The sequence below is a fragment of the Notothenia rossii genome (genome assembly GCF_949606895.1).
Source record: "Notothenia rossii genome assembly, chromosome: 5".
In the NCBI taxonomy this organism is placed as follows: Eukaryota; Metazoa; Chordata; class Actinopteri; order Perciformes; family Nototheniidae; genus Notothenia; species Notothenia rossii.
Genome location: NC_136903.1, coordinates 10,617,109 through 10,633,559, shown reverse-complemented (window position 1 = coordinate 10,633,559; position 16,451 = coordinate 10,617,109). Strand labels below are relative to the sequence as shown.

At 41.5% G+C, this 16,451-nt stretch overlaps 1 protein-coding gene across 1 annotated transcript in view; it reads right to left on the bottom strand.

Moving 5' to 3' along the window:
- Positions 1–5,310: 5,310 nt before the first annotated feature.
- Positions 5,311–16,451, bottom strand: part of fbln1 (fibulin 1) — a 30,113-nt gene continuing 18,972 nt past the window's right edge. Inside the window, exons 16-17 of the mRNA XM_079683204.1 lie at positions 16,077–16,217; positions 5,311–5,928 (exon numbers count right to left, since the gene is read on the bottom strand). Of these exons, the coding sequence (XP_079539330.1) occupies positions 5,789–5,928; positions 16,077–16,217 (281 nt within the window). The 3' untranslated portion in view covers positions 5,311–5,788. The remainder of the gene's footprint in view (positions 5,929–16,076; positions 16,218–16,451) is intronic.

The window sequence follows — 16,451 nt, the reverse complement described above, 5'->3', positions numbered from 1 at the left end:
GTACTGAACATGTCACATGAACGTGCCGGGCAGCGCGGTCCCATGGGTTAGATGCGCGTTCATAATGCCGAGGGAAATAACTCTCAGAATAACGTTATTAGCACATTTTTACAACTTGAGGAACGAATGTTTTTAATAAGGGCTATACAAACGTTCATACTGGGTAGTTTCTTTAGTTTAAAAAAAATTATCCAACGAGTTACAGACCATTCTTTCCTAATGTAAGTCAATGGGAAAAAGTGTTTCCGGGACCAGCAACCAAAAGGAAGTGTAGTACCGCCGTTTGGCCACAACGAATATTCTCATCAGACTCCGTCGCACTTCCTGGGGGCTTGCTTGATACAGACTGATCCAGATTTGAAACGATTTGAACACTTCTGTGACGTCACGTCACAGAAGTGGTGCTACGGCTGGGCTGGGCCAACTCCACCAATCAGGAGGAGACAGCCATGGACATTGCCGTTCGAAAGCGCTGGAGACGCTGTAGTACATATGCCAGGCCTGTAGATGGTGCTGTTCTCACAGAATCAGCCCATGCAAAGACAGCGTTAAATTGAGAAAAATGAGGAATGGCTAAAATGCATGATCTGTGTGGTATTTTGAAAAATAAAAAGTATAAATATGCCTTATATAGGTATGGTCCTACACTATATTATTCAAATATAGAAATTACCACTGGACCAGTTTTTTAAACTGCAAACAATGTTTTTTGTAGGTTTTACATGGGACTACAATCTCTTTAAAAGCCTTCAATCTGAATGAAAATGACTTGGCAATAGAGGAAAAGGAATATGAGCCTAATAAAATGCAATTACTTCTCTTTGGTTTAAACTTTTATAATAAGCATTTCAGACAAGCTCTTGTAGGAATTTTCTTATTTAAGAAACCGCTTACTTTTTTAATAAAACTGCTATTTCCTGTTATTGGATATTAAAATCTCACAGCTTGTGCCTCATGGAATATGGGTATTTTCCTCCATAAACAATATGCTTTTTATGCGTATTACACATTTGTTTTAAATGTGTAACAGGCAATCAAAATTGACCAAATATAAACAAAATAAATGCCACATCAAAATCACCCATTTAATTTCAGAAAAGATGACTTTACAGTAAAAGGTCAGGGACTATTTTTAGGTTGCCATCACACCAACATGTGGTTGGTTTTGTTTCCCTTCTTTCACTATGATATGCATCCACTTTAGCACCATGGACGTCACAGTGTGTTCTGAGCTGCTTGTAACAACAGAGAGACTGCAAGCTGAATTTTCATGAGTACAGCCTCGGACTTTATTCCCAAATGTGAATGATCCACTGTGTACTCTGGCAACAGGTCCAGTTCAGTAGTGGTTGTAAATGGTCATGTTTAAAATCTATAAGTTATGGAGGGGCACACTTGTGTTCTTGTGTTTCTCTTTGGGTCAAGGTTGAGCCCTAGTGTAATTGGGGGACTGACTATCAACCTAAGCCTCAAAAGGTTTCATTGATTTACAGGAGGCAATAGTAGGAGTCTTATATCAAAAATACTACATAGAGCTTGTCATGAAATATAGCATCGTGGAGCCAATCATTTACGATCCTATTCTCGGTCCAAGTTCACTTTCCGTGAGGTTCACATCAGATTGTTTTTTGTGCAATCGAATCCTTTTTCAGGCTTAAGTCAGAATCTTACAGGATGTTAATGTTGTACTATTTAGGTCCCAGTGGAATATATTTTAAAATGATGGCTATCAATTTTAGTGAGTTCAGACTTTATTGGAAAATCTGTCCTACTGGATAGATGGTTATATTCATGAAGGGATTTTTACTGAAAAGTGAAAAAAGCACTGGGCTTTGGTTGGCTGTTTCTGCAATTGTAATGTAAGGTGGTGACAGTTGTCCAGGGAAATACATTGTAAAAGCTCACTGACTGTGCACCATTGTGTTGTATGTGTCTGCCATCTATTGGACTTCCATGAAACATCACTCTGCAATTATTTTGTAAGGGAAGACTCTTTGACACAGGTGAAATATGTGAAAAAGTCCTTATCAGTGGAGATATTAGCATTCATTTGTTTGAGGTTTATTCAGAGTAAATGCATGACTGATGAGACACAATTGCACTTAATCTGCATCCAGACAAAACATATTACCTTTTTACATTTGATAGATGTAAATTTACCCATTATCTTCCTGAACATGACATTTACCGCAGAGATGACTAACCAAAGCAATTTGGTTGCACCCATTTACAAGAAACATTTTTGCGTTTATGGTAATAAGGAACAGTGGTTTGTAAAATAGAGGAAAAACATAAATACCCCCAAACTTATTAAAAGAACTCACTTATATCCTATAACATGTGTTGCGGTGGGAGCAGGGGTAGGACGCCAGGAAAAAGAGGGAGTGGGTGAGTGCAGGAGTGGGCCGAGCACGTGCCTCCTGAGGTCCTCTGGTCTCTGTCTGGGATCAGTCCGCCTCACCAGCCCCTGGGCCAGACTCGCATCAGCCCCATACCCCGTCTTCTCCGAGCCAGACACCGCCATGACCGCTTGTATTGAGAGGCCTGACCACCATTGTGCCACAGCAGAGTACACAAACAAACAGTGCAGACACACACAGGTCTGCTCCACTGCCATTACGTCGACTCATCAAGCCCACTCAGATTAGTCATACTAATACGGCTTCCAGTTCAAGCAGCTTGGCTTGGGACGGAGAATCTGGCAGAAGATATTTGCTCATTTGTCCCCACACATGTACGTGGTTTGGTAACGCTGCCCCAGCCTCTTATTGTCCAGATTCAGAGCAGCGAGGCCTTTCCTGGATAATGTCCTCCCACGCAGTCTGGCTATGCAGCTTTTTGTTTCTCATGTTCAGCTGTTTGCGTCCTTACATTGTTTTGCTAAAATTGTGGTTGAAATGCTAATACTAATAAAATAGACATACTTCTTATTGTATATATGTGCTGATTTTTTCCGCTTTTCACTTGGACAGAGGGAAGTGGCCTTTTTCTTCTTAGTGTGCAAAGCTCTTTCCGGAGATTATACTATTTTTCTCCCCTTTAAAATTAATATAAATACTGACACTGATTTGCATCGCAATTTAAAGATATAAGGATGTGCAAAAATGCCAAGGAAAACCAATTTCCCACATTTTTCCCAACCAAGAATTTGTTACCTCCAAATAAGTTAAGTAACTCAGACTTACAATAGAGTAAGAAAAATGTATAAGAAGAATTAGAAAACATTTACTATATTAAAAACATTGGCTGAAAGTTTGCTTTTAGGACAAACACACACACACACACACACACACACACACACACACACACACACACACACACACACACACACACACACACACACACACACACACACACACACACACACACACACACACACACACACACACACACACACACACACACACACACACACAAACATGCACGGCATTTCGTTCCTCTTTTCATGTCAACCACAAGGCTGACCTGCTGGCCTCTATTTCCTCTGAAGAGGATATCCCCCTTCAGTAGAGCCTTAAAATCCATCACGCAGACGACTTCAGATCCTGATGTATGCGCCTCCTCCACCATTGTCTTTGAAGCGTTGGGAGGCTTTGGCTGAGCCGGCCACAGTGATGATTGCAGTCTCGTAGTTAGGCCGTCACTGACATGTGTTCAGCATGCTCTGTGTCTGATGTCCCCGCATGTTTGATGGAGGGGGCAGTTCTGGTTCACTGATAAATGTAATTAGGAATGTGGTTGCGAGTATCCATGCCCATGGTTTTTAACTGCTGCTGCCACCTTTACCCCTCCCCCAATCTGTTACTCTACCAAAGGGGATTTTCTATACAGATCTTACATCCCCAAGCTACAAGCAGGACAAAAAGACCACAAGTAAAACCCAGAGTCAACATGTGTACACGCATGCACAGAGTATCTCGAGTAGATCCTACGGAAACTCAACTGAGGGCATTTTGAGGACAGGCTGTCGATAGACAGGTATGATTGGCTGCAACGTAAACAGAATGTTCTAAATGTCACCATGGAAACTGACATTCAACACACCACCATAAATGAAAGTAAACTTGCTAAAATGGTCGCTGCTAATATTGAATTATTATAATCAGGTTTTCTGTCAATGAGTTGTGACATCATTCAGGGTATTGCACGAGTTACGATGTGTTTATCGTTAACCAAGTAAAAGTGGAACATATTACCAGTGGTGCAAAAGTACTCAGATTTTACAAAAAGATTGTTAATGAATAATATGTATTATCTTAAAGGATTATGGTTATTGATGTAAGTGTTTCTCACAGCATAGATGGAGCGAGGTTTAATTACCTTATATACTGTACTGCTTCTGGATATTTTGACCTACACTTATATGTCAATGTTTATTTATTAGTTTATTTATATTTTGTATGGGCTAACATATTACATTTGTAAATACCTGTCGGATAAATTTAGTAGATTAAAAAATTAAAGTAAGTCAATATTTGCTTTGAAAATGTAGAGGAGTAATAGGGTAGCTTAAAAATTCAAGAAAAACATCAAAATAAGAATAGAACTTGAGTAAATGTACTTCTTTACATTTCAACACTGCATGTTACCAATGTCATACAAACCCATTTGATATACTTACATTTTAAATGGCATGTTTTAAGGTTTGCATATTTAAAACATTAATGGTGAATTGTCATCATTAAGACGTTGGGAATATATCTCTAAGCTTGTTAACATATACAGCGATTAGCATTCAAGAAGGAAATATTAGAACATTGCGTCTCATAGGAGAGAGGGAACAAACCCAGATGTACAACATTATAATGACAGATCTCCTTCAGCCAGATGTGCTTTAAAATATTAAGTAAGTACTTATTCACGTTTAGCAAACTGCAGGCTTCTTATTTTTACCGTGCCAATGGACCATCAGCAGGCCAGAAAGAAATAATGGGGCATAACGAGAACTGGGATTGTGGTGTGAGGAGAAACTGTGAAAAACTGGACCTCTGTCTCTGTAAGGGAGTAGCGTGAGGAGGTGCACATGAACTGAAGTGGCCAAACATTTCCATATGCTCCTGATTTGGATATTTTACCCTTTGTTTAACTTTATTTGGAAAAATATATATATCTACAAAATGATCACTTCTTACAGTATAACAGTTTTTTTTTATCACAGCTAGCTTCTTAACTTCTCTCCATGTATGTTATGTATATGTTCTTATGGCTTTTTACTTTTGGATGTAGTTAACTTCCTGAAGTGTAAATTCAGTAACAAATTCAACCACTCGTCTTTAAATTGTAATGGTAGGGAATACAATTGACAAATACTGTAACTAAAATAGTGTTTATTCCATAGAAAAAATACCTCATTCAATGCAAACAGTAAGAAAGGAAATGTGAATGCTACAAAAACAAAAGGCTTATAATGTCATGAAAAGAATAGTGTTGAATGTAATCATCGTATCCTTTAATGACCTTTCCAAACGCATGCACTTTCCATTTGAACACAAATGTCTTGATTTTTTCTTTTCTTGAAAGATATTTAATAATATAAAGTTCAATTTGTAGCTCTGCTATGCTAGTTGCGACGCAGGAGTGTACGTTAGAGTGAGCTTGTCCTCCAAACAAGGTATAGTGATCTCATCAGAAGCAGCAAGTAGCCGTTCATCTTAAAAACTGTCAAATATATAGTCAAACATAACATTAAAACCTTGAGACTGATCTATGCATTGACATAACAAAACCAATCTTTTAAGTGTTGACAATAGATGTCTTAATACATATAGTAACACTTGGCATCCACTTCTCAGAACCAGAACTCGGAGACGAAGACATGAACGTTGATGATGTTCTGACCGGAGTCGCCTTGAGTTGTCAGGTTTCGCATGGAGAGTTTCAGTACCGTAGTCAATGGACCAATCAGGGCCTTCACCTGGCGGACAACACCTGAATAAGACAAAGAGGAACATCAATATCAGACCACAGTTTGGGACAATAGAGGCAAGACTTTGTTGCTGGCTGGGTCATGTCACGTTGAGCTGGGTGGATGTGATTTAAGGGGTCCATCAATTGGAGGTTCTCTGGTTCGATCCCCATGTCAAAGTGGCCTTGGGCAAGACCTTTGACCTGAAATTGCTCCAGTTGGCGATGAAATGAATGAAATCTGTAATCTGAGATAAATGTCTTATATTTGTCTCGTTTATGGACTTTTGGTTTTGGTTTGAAGACATAAATATACATTTGTCGTTTTTCTTATTCCTTATTGGTTGATTTAGAGCAGCAGTGAGCAAAAATACGCTTGTTTTTTCCACTTTTTCCATTAGTTTTATTTTTTCGTTGCCTTGAGGATTAAAGGGTTACTACCCAAAGCATGTTTTCTCACTTACCCTTAGTATCTAGCTAAGCAGATAGTTTGGGTTTTTAGTGCTGAGTTTTTTATTTCTGCTGCCGCCCCAAGACAATTGAGGATAATAACATTTTTTTTTTGATGCTCAGCACAGTTATAATTTACATATATCTTTCAACAGCAACATATCGTTTTAAAAACAATGTCCCGGTCACAGGCTGTCTCAACCAAACACATTTCAGGATCTTTCTCCAGTGTTCCGTCTCACGCATGTCTGACAGCTCCCTCAAATGTATTAACTTCCATTTTATTCAATACAGCTGTCTACATTGGTTGTGTAACAGCTTGCGCTTTGCATATAGAAACCAGTGTGTATTTTAACATTACATGTTACTAGTTAGACGCTTTTATCCAAAGCGATTCACATACTCAATACTGTGGGCAATCCCCATAGGAGCAATTTGGGGTGAAGTGTCTTGCCCAGGGACACAACGACATGCTGACTGCAGTGGGGTTTGAACCTGATCCGAACACCAACGCACAACCCACTGCGCCATACGCCTCCGATAACATTTCAAGACCATTTTTTTGGGCTTTTAGATTGGTTGTTTGTCTGGAATTGAGCGCTGCCACAAAAAGATGCTCCGATGTTGATGAACTTCTTACGCTAGCTGGTGTATAAAAGATGTGATGAATAATCCAGCAACATAAATGCCAGCAAGGGTATTTCTTTGGTGGAAAATAGTTGTATTTAATGCTGACCCTTACACCAACCACTCTCTGAAGACAATGATTCTGATTTTATTTGAAGCCCAGTTATCTGGATTGTATTCTCCCCTCCCACCTTCCACCCTTTGAATGGACACCCTCTATAAAACAGATGGGAGAGTAAACATACTACAACGGAGCATTACTGAACGCCCATGGAATTCATTGGGTGCTCTTTTTAAGTGAACATGCGATTACACGGGGGAAAAAATGCCAGTGTTTATACAGTCTGTCAGCGGGCCTTTTCTCTGCAGAGGGCTGGTGACATTTCAGCTCTGGCCTGTTTGAACAACCATCGAGCAGGCAGCACAATCAGCACCCTGTCCTCCTATCACACCTACGACCGTCCTCTTTGTTTTTCTCATTTCCTGTCTTATTCACAAGTGAGTCAGTAGACTGTTCAAGCTTCTATGACTCATTGGTTTAACTCAACATGGATCAAAATGACGACAGATCATTGCCTCGATCGCTCTGAATTATGAGGCTCCTTTTTGTGGTTCTTGTAATAAGCAGTAAAACCCATTTGGTCGTCGTTCACCACAGGGCAGATGATGATCCATTATGCGCCATCCGCTGCATCCTTTGGGACACTGGCATTGTATGATGGCAGACACCCCCCCCCCACCCACTCATTCTCCTTCTTCTCTTTCTCCCCTCTCTTCCCTTCTTGAGGGGGCCTGGTGTTTGTGGCACCATCCCTGTGGCCCACAAGGGTAAATGAGTCCCATGTGTTTGATGGAGGGGAGCAGTCACAGTCACGCGATACAGCCATGGAGGCATTCCTCCAGGAATCCATCTTTAACTCTGGAAGGGGCAAGCAAACGGCTGTCTCTCACTCTTTCTTGGTCACTTTCTTTTGCTCTCTTACTCTCTCCCAGTCGGATGTGTGGGCACACAGCAGATTCCAGCAGATCCTGTCGATAAGCACTTGGAGGAGTGTGGAATGGGGCCCACTTCGACCATGGGTGCCCCTTTGTTTTGGTGTTTTGGGACTCTGTTGCATAGTGACACCAGACGGAGGGGACTGGGACTGAGATTTTATTGTTTCCAAAGCGTCAGAGTCATCAGGAAGAACTAACCTTTGCTTAAACCTAAAAGCAGAAGCAACATTAAGAGAATAACTAACATGAAATAAAAAAAAGTGATGACACTCAACTCCTGAGTTGACCAACGCAAACTTAAAGTGAGATCAGAATGTTCATGATTTGTCGACTTAACTCAGACAAAATAAATGAGTACGCTTCACTGATGAGTTGAGCAAGCACACAATGTAGATGTGTAAAATATTATGAGCACAATATGGACCACCGCAAAGACGACTTGGATTCAGTCTTTATTAGGACTGTTTTCTTTTAAATGTGTGTAGCCTGTATCTAATGAGGGCTTAACACTCTACAATCAGGGTAGGTTTTTATACTGAAAATCCTTTAAATATTTTCTACGAAAATAAGCTAAACAATCTCACGGCATGAATAAATAACAAAAACACATATTGCGTCTGGACTGAACATTTATTAAGGACTTCTAAATAGAGCAATATGTGGAATGTGTTTGTTTGTTTTGTAAATTTTCTTGTGGTCTAATTAGCACATGCACAATGGCTAAACTGTTCTCTGAGAAACAGAAATGGTGTTATAGTGCCTAATACCCACATTTCCTCTGAATTCATGGTTAGAAACTAGTGAAATAAAAAAAAACACAGTTCACTTTCACCCAACTTTAACCTTTGGGACACAATTGGTCGGGATACCAAACCAAAGAATGTATGATGTGTTACTGTTACTTTACCCATTTGTTGAATTGTTGAAACATGTTTTATTCAACTTCTACATGTAGCCTTTGTTTGACTAAAGGCTTTTTGCACAGCCTTGAGGGGGAGAAAAGTGTAATTATGTTGTTTAAATGTGGGCCCAATTCTGCACAAAGGAGCTTAAGGTCAGTGTATGTGTTTCCGTAAGTTTCCCATCAAAGCAAAGTGGTATCCTGAATGAGCGAAAAGCATCAGCTACAGTAACAGCTGGGCCTCAACATACTAACAGTGAACCTGAGGTGAAACCACAACCGCATACTCATCTTTAACATTTCATCCGGGCCGTAAGGCAAAAAGCCAACAGCCACAAAACAGGTTGACTTTGATTGGCTACAACCTGAGATTCATATAAATAAACACGGGGAGGTTAACAAAACAATTTGCTCTGTGAATTGGTTGCAAGGTCATGTAATCTGAGGGCTGACGTTCCTGAGATTTAGTTGTTGTGCTGGAAAGGTTTGCGGTGTCTTTCCATCTCACTGAGGTATCTGCCACAGAGTGCAAAGGTGACTGCGCTGGCTTTAAAATCCAACATCAAAGAAACAGCTGTACAATCTGTCCGCTCTCCAAAACATTCCCTACACCATGAAGTAGCCCCTTCAGTAAAAAATAGCCTTAAATAAATGCATGCTCGTAGCAGAGACACTGCCACAAAACAAAGTGAAGCCAGTGCCAGAAGGCATTTGTCATCCTTCATGGCCACGAGCGGTGCAATATTGAAGGGTAACATGTAAACAGTACAATTTCTGGGTTTTCTGGTTTCTTCAACTCAGCGAGGAAGTGTATGACAAAATCCAAAATGAGCGGGTTTAACACCAGAGACAAATGAAAAATATGCGTTGGCCTCACCACAGTATTGTATAATGACACACTGGTTGTGGTGCTATGCATGCTCGCTCCAGTGAAACCATTGGAGAGTATCCAGGTGGTGTACAGAGTTACAGTATGCAAAGAGGGTACTGGAGGGTATCTTCATCATCATTATGGCTATAACTAAGATATGTTTCGTATCAACCCATATTGCTGAGCTATGTTGGCATAAACCCTTGTTACCCAATAAGCAACGCAAGCAGTTTCAGTTTTGATTACCTGTCAGCAAAGCCAAAATAGAATCCTTTCAAATTGCCAACATAAATGTACAGAGACTGAGTGCAAAGACCCCTTGAGTACTCCATGCTGTGTTTACGGCATGGTCACTGGTCCAAGTTTGTCCCGTCGGGTCAGGCTGTCCAAACACAACTGACCACTCCAAAGAGGGAGCGGAAGCTTCGCTCTGAAAGGCCAGCACATGTGGCTTGATATTTTAAGGTCAATTAACAGCGAGTCATACTTACAGATCTCTCAAATGGCCCATGGGTCAATTTTGGACAGTTGGGTAGTGACATCATTGAAAAGTAGCCGTAGGGAATCGGTTGGTTCTTTTCTTGGACTTTCTGTTTTAGCAGTTGTGGGTCAGAGCAGCTGAGATGACACAACATGCACCATTATCTTTACCACAACCTTTGCACTGTATTACAAGTGACCTTACAAAGCTAAAACCCATAACTAAGGAGTCAAAGTATAGATTTGACATTGGAGACAGAATTGAAAGGTTATGCAAATCTGCATGGTTTGGAGTTTAAATCACGATGTTTTAAAAATAATCTTCTTCCACATTATAAATGGAAGGAAGTATACAGCATTGTGATAAGGTGTTTGAAGGGCCCATGTCATGCTTTTCCGGTTATTACCCGTCCCCTTGTGTGTTATGAAAGTTTTTCTGCATGTAAACGGTCTGCAGAGTCACGAACCCTCAAAGTACACCCTGTAGCGAGTAAAACTCTAACACAGAAAAGACCTGTCTATGCTGCACCAGAACGCTTCGTTGGAGATTTCTCATTTTCCATTGTTTGCTTCCTGGGTTCTGTGACATGTGAACACCCAAATCAACAACAAATGACCGGATTGGCTCAAATGGACCAATCCGCGGAGCACCTCCCACACCAGGATCCCTTGGCTAACTAACAGGGAGTCCCCATTGACTTGCATAGAGCTCCCTGAACGCTGGTAATAGACGAGTTGGGGTGGTGGAGAAATGCTCTCCGCAGACCCATCCTCACAGCGTTATAAACCTTTTTCTTACTCAATATCAAGCCACACTTATTGTTTTTACTTCGGCTGTGAGTGTTTGTGTGTGCTCAGGATGAGTTTCGCTTGTTCTCGCTGTATCGCCGACCCGGAAACCTGTCCACTCCTCGCAGCAGCTCGCAGCAACGAGCCTCGCAACGTCCCGACCAATCAGAATACACTGGGTTCACAGGGAGGGGGGGGGGGTCAGGAGCTCCAACAAGCCGTTTAAGACAGAGAGTGAATACCTGGTGAATACACATACTTTACAGAGATGCTGTATGAGAAAGCAATGTGAGTTTGGAAAATTGCACAATTTAAATCTATTCTAGTAGACCTCAACAATGGAAATATGATCAGTAGAAATGGCCATGACATGGGAACTTTAAGTACTTTCTTATCTATCTTGGCTCGCTACTACAGTATATGAAAATGGATACAAACTGAGCTATCACCTTTTACATTTTCCAAAGATCCCAGTGCCAGACAGCAAAGAATAATGATGAGTATAAATAAAATACATCACCCACCCAGGGGAGATAAGTGTATTTGATAAATTATTAAGACAGCTTTATTGCAAGTAATGTGTGCTATAAGTATGCGTACCTTTTTTCCTTTTTTCAGCATCACTATCTCTTCATCAGCACATTGGTGGTGGAGGACCACCTTGGGGGAGTGTTGTGTTTTTGACACTGTGGTTGTTGGGTGGAGAAGACCATGTTTTGATTAGCCGTACTAATCTCTTGTGGGGCAGACAAGGATTCCTTATGGGCTTGGCGCGCTCTAGTGGGCTCGCTGCTGCCATGTCATGATTCATCCAGATGACAGCCTTTAAAACGGAGCGAGTTGTCTGCTTATCTCCACTGCTGTCCTCAACTCCTCACCAGCACAGCCACAAGCCAGAGCCACAAGCTCCACTGGCTCTGAAGCAGTCATGTCTCACACAGTCCACTCACATTCCACCGCTCACTGTGGACGGCCGCACTGACGACCATGACTACCTGCATAGAGACAAACTGTCCACTTCCTCTTCCATTCATCTTACTGTCTGCCTCACTGGCTGCCAGCCCCGTGTCAATGGCAATGCATAAGGTATTTATTCTCTGCACAGGATATAAACCGCAAAGGCATATTTCCACCCTGCATTTCAAATATGAATGGAATTTAGCTCAGGCGTCTCAGACTTTCTCCAGAGACGGGCTATGATTCATTAAGAGAGGGTTCTTTATTATCCGTTTCTGTCCAGTAAGATAAACATAAATACTACATAAATCAGTTTTTTCTGCTAAAAAGAATCAGACAGCAGTGATGAATGGTACATTGACCTTCTTCCATGACAAAGGATTACTCATGAAGAGGAGTCATTTGGACACATTCAAGGGATGACTATTCATGTCCTGACCGTTTGATCCCAGAGTGGGATTCTGATTGTATTGTACATTTGATTTAGACATCAGTCACATTATAAACACGTTTAGTGGCTTTTTTAACTTTAAACTTGGTTTATATTCTACACATTGCATAGAGGAGGAAATGTTATTGTTGGTATTGTGTCCCCACACTATATAAAAAACGTATTACATTTAAACAGCTAATATGTAACGACTAACGTACATTAGGGCTAGGATTAATCGATTTTAAATCGAAATCGCGATTTTAAATGATGCGATTATCAAATCGCAAAGCCTGCAATTTTTTTAACATGGTTTTTTTTACACTTTTATTATTTATTTTAAAAAAAAAAGATTCTTCTTGTGTGTCAGTCATCCACACCAATCAGAAGTGCTGTGCTTCACATGTACCAGCCACTGTTAACCAATCAGAAGTGGCCCATGATAGAAGGTGTGATAGATAGATTGATCCAATCACCTGCTTTTTTATTTTTGAAATACTTTTCCAAATGACTTCCAATGGAGCTCTCCTAGATGGTTTGGTGAAACAAACCATCTGAGTCAGGTTAGTAATGCTCCATCACATGTTTCTATTACAGGGTGAATCTGAAACTGAAGCTTGACTTTAAAGCAACCCAACGGAAGGTTTCATGTAAGTTTAGTTCTTTCACTCGTAGCTCGGCTTGTGCTAGAGACGGGAGTACGTTGATACGACCTTCCTAGCCGGAGATATGGCCGCATTTTACAATAAACTTCCGTTGGGTCGCTTAAAAACAAATATCGCAATTCGAATCGCAATATTTGACAGAAAATCGCAATTAGATTTTTTCCCAAAATCGTGCAGCCCTAACGTACATCTACAAGAATTCATACATCCTCAGCAGGCCCACCTTGATCTCTAAACCTACCCTCAATGGGAGGGGTAAAAGACCATATTGATCCCCCCGTGGTGTACTGTATGTCACTGAGAGATAACAAAACAAAGAAAGTACCAGCATTGTATCAGAGATGAGAGACTCAGCAGCACTCATTCCTCCAGCAGAGACCACAGAGCCAGTGTTTCCTAAGGGAGGAATATCCACCTGCTGACTTTCCAAATCAATCATCTCATTATCAACCCTTTTCAAACAACCTGTCCCTAATCAAAAGTCTATGACAGCACTAGCATGAGTATTGCATTCCTCCGATGTTTGAGTCTTTAGAGAGGATGATATATCGCTTCTGCCGTGTGCCCACATAACTGCAGGGATGTTGTGCAGACACCACTGTGCTACTGGGGACGTCACTGGAATATGAAAGTGTTTGATTGGTTCTGATCATGTTTTCCAAGTGCTGAGGGCCTGTTGTGTTTGCACAGATGCGTACGGCTGTCAGGGTTGTCTTCCAGATGTGACAGTACTGGGAAAGCCAGTGATGGATGACCAGAAACTAGGAAAGAGTGCTGCAATTCTTACTCTTGTGGTAGTGTGGGTGTATGTATGTATGTGTGTGTGTGTGTACACGTGCATGCATGTGTGTGTGTGCAAACACGGCATGCCTGTGTGTGCATTTGACTGGTTTTAAGAGTAAGTGAGCATAACGGAAAAGTGCATCAGCCAATCAAACATTTCAAGAATCTCTTTTTTCGAATTCTGAGGATTCCTAATTGCCTCTTTTGCCCCTTTCGAAAACAAAAGAAGTAGCCAAAAATAATGGCCAAAGTTCACGCACTTGTTCATTAGTGGAGCCTCAATGTCTGCTTCTCTTCACATCCCACCAAGCTGTAATACCACTGTTGGAGACACTGGAGATACTGGAAACTAAGCTTCCTTAAGTGACACGTCAGCAAGCCTCATACAATGGTTACGCAACAGCAGCATCTGCGGGCCAAAGCACCAGCAGCGCAACCCACTAAATAAAAACCAAGAGGGCCTTCATCACACCGTGGACGCCACACTTCACGGCGAGCAGTCAGTGGCCAAAGGCTCCAGTGCACAGGGCCTCAATTTGGAAAAGTGATGGGCAACTGGTGCAAACATGCAAGAGCTGCATCCAATAAGCATCCAATGGGTTTGGGAGAGAAGTAGCTCCTCACAAACAGTCCTTTCATGTGGTAGTGAGTTTAAGTGCTCTAATGCTCGGCGAGACACTGAGGCCTAGCGTGGGGAAATGGAACAATACATTTAACCACATGAAGCAAAGCGCACAGGATTACTTCTGCACATATTTTCTCTCTCAGTCTTTCCTCTTTCATTGAATCACAGTGTCTCACTTTGTCTTTCTCCCTCTGCAATTTCATTCTCCCCCCGTCCCTTGCACACACACACACACACACACACACATACATACTTGCCCTTGCAAATGGGCACCACTATAAACAGGGAATTTCTCCTAAATCCTCCTTACACATAGGCACACAGACACACACAGTTGACAATGTATTACAAAATAAGGCTAATCACTCATGCAGAATTACACAATTGCACATTCCAACAAAAACATACCATTATACAGTACAATATAATTAAACAGCTTAAACAGTGAGTTATTGCTGGTTATAAACAGTTGTCTGTCTTTGTGTGTGAATTTGGGTACGTTTGATGAGCTCACATCTGTTTCTGCACAAGTGTACAAGAGAGGAACACTTGCGTGCGCCTTCAATCCCGCTTGAATCAGTGACACACTCTCTCGCTTTCATTCTGTAAAGACAGATGTTCATACTGACGGGCCATCCCTCCATCCATCAGCGAGAGAAGAAGAACAAGACCCTGTCCTTCCACTACCACCCTGCATGCATCTCTACACAAAACCAAAACACCTAGAAGGGCCCAAAAATGTGTCATCCTTGGGCTCACAACACCCTCATCTTCCCATGGCCAAGGCTCAGTTCAGATCTCCCACAGGCCTGCAGCAGCCCTGGGTCACCACCAAACTAAAAGATGGGAATGGTTTCTCCCCAAACATGTGTTGTTGTTACAAACCAGTGGAGATGGTATCTGCTGCTCCTACTTGTGCAGGGCTCTTTTTGCATGCTGGCAGTCAGCACACAGGTAGTTGTAATGAAATGCTTGTCAACTGCAATCACTGGTGCATATGTGCATTTGAAAACACAAGTCATTTATGCACTCTGTTGAGACCGCAATAACTTATAGTGGAAAGTAACAATCTGCTAGGGATAAGCATAGGCGTAGATAAGTGAATTAAATGGTACTTTGTTTAACCACAAGACTGTGGAAATCGATGCCAAATATTTGGTGAGACAGAAACAGGCCTTGGTCCGTCTCAAAGAGCCACTCAGAGGACAGCTCTCCAAAGACACAGACATCAAGAGCCCCCATGCAGATGATGACAGCTACATGATGCCACAACACTGCAAAGACCATAACGGCCTGTGTCAGATGTTCTTATGTTGGGCGGCCCAGACAGGCCGTCCAGACATTCCTTATGGGAGATTTCTGTTTCTTTTTGTCCCTTCTCTAGTCTAGCGCACATGTGACTTTGATTTGCATTAAAAAAAATACACATATATTTCATACATTTTTCAAAAGAGACCTAAAACCCTTTTCCCCTTTAAAGAGAAAAATGCAATTTCCAGTCACAGAGACTGTAAAGGCTGCATGGATAAACTGCTATTGTCAAATGATTGCCCTACTTTGGTTCATCCAGACTTTACAAGTAAAATCCTGGTACTCACCCACATACATTCCATTCTCCACCCGCTTGATGATGTCGAAGGCGTTCTCCACGTTGCCCTCGAGGATGTCAAACTTGACATCGTAACTGCTTAAGTGATAGTCACCGTAAGCTGGCACCGAGGTTCTCAGGAAAACAATCTCTGTTGGAAGATAACAATTAGACAAAAAAGTTTTGGAGCATAAACGCTCATAATCACTCTGGGATTGCATCGCCAAGCCAGTGCCAACTCTTGCTTTTCTTTTTTTCTTTCCAAGAGAAAGACAATAAAATGGTCTGTGTTTATTGTACACTCAGAGGGTCACTGGAAGGTTGAGGCTTTGCAATGCTGTTGTGCAGCTGAAGAGCCTCGAGTCCCTTGCACCCCAACTCAGAG